The sequence below is a fragment of the Atta colombica genome, unplaced genomic scaffold (assembly GCF_001594045.1).
Source record: "Atta colombica isolate Treedump-2 unplaced genomic scaffold, Acol1.0 scaffold49, whole genome shotgun sequence".
Taxonomy (NCBI): domain Eukaryota; kingdom Metazoa; phylum Arthropoda; class Insecta; order Hymenoptera; family Formicidae; genus Atta; species Atta colombica.
Window position 1 is genome coordinate 658,563 of NW_017259538.1, and position 665 is coordinate 659,227.

General features: G+C 20.8%; 1 protein-coding gene across 1 annotated transcript in view; it reads left to right on the plus strand.

The window, feature by feature from the left end:
- Nucleotides 1–665, plus strand: part of LOC108691657 (alpha-tocopherol transfer protein-like) — a 10,086-nt gene extending 9,421 nt beyond the window's left edge. Inside the window, exon 5 of the mRNA XM_018199518.1 lies at nt 497–665. Coding sequence (XP_018055007.1) covers nt 497–531 — 35 coding nt within the window. The 3' untranslated portion in view covers nt 532–665. The remainder of the gene's footprint in view (nt 1–496) is intronic.

The window sequence follows — 665 nt, forward strand, 5'->3', positions numbered from 1 at the left end:
TATATAGATATATTGTATGTGTGTACTTCTGCAGCTTTAAATTTTTACATCTTTTGTTTTGTATATGATAAAATTAATTTAATTTATCGAGACATGATATATATATCTCGATTATATAAATAATTATATAATATAGTTGATTTTAAAAATATCTCGAATGATGTAGATACGTATCAGTCCCAGAAATTATCTAAAGAACAAAATTTTATTAAATAAAAATAAGCAATATAAGTTTTAATATGTTTTCATTAAAAGAAATCTGATATCAAATTTGATTATAAATGTGGTTCAAGATTAGACCATTTCTTTAAACTATCTATTAGAAAAATTTTTCTAAATTACTTTTAATACATACTAAACTGTAATAAATTGCAATTTTGATGTTTTCATAAATTAAGTTTATTATGCATAAAACGAAAGTCATAAAAGTTAAAACTGCAATACATCCATATATATATATACGTATGTAATTGATATCTATCTGTTTATTTTACAGAGTGGAACACTTATGGATACGTGAAGAATAAATGAGCTGAATTTTCATCAGAGATTGTCGTAGTTATTAAATATATTTTCTTACAATTTAAGCGAATTTTGGATTTATGGACAATTTAACATATTGTATGTATAATATTTTAAAAGTAAATATATGTACATATTTTTTT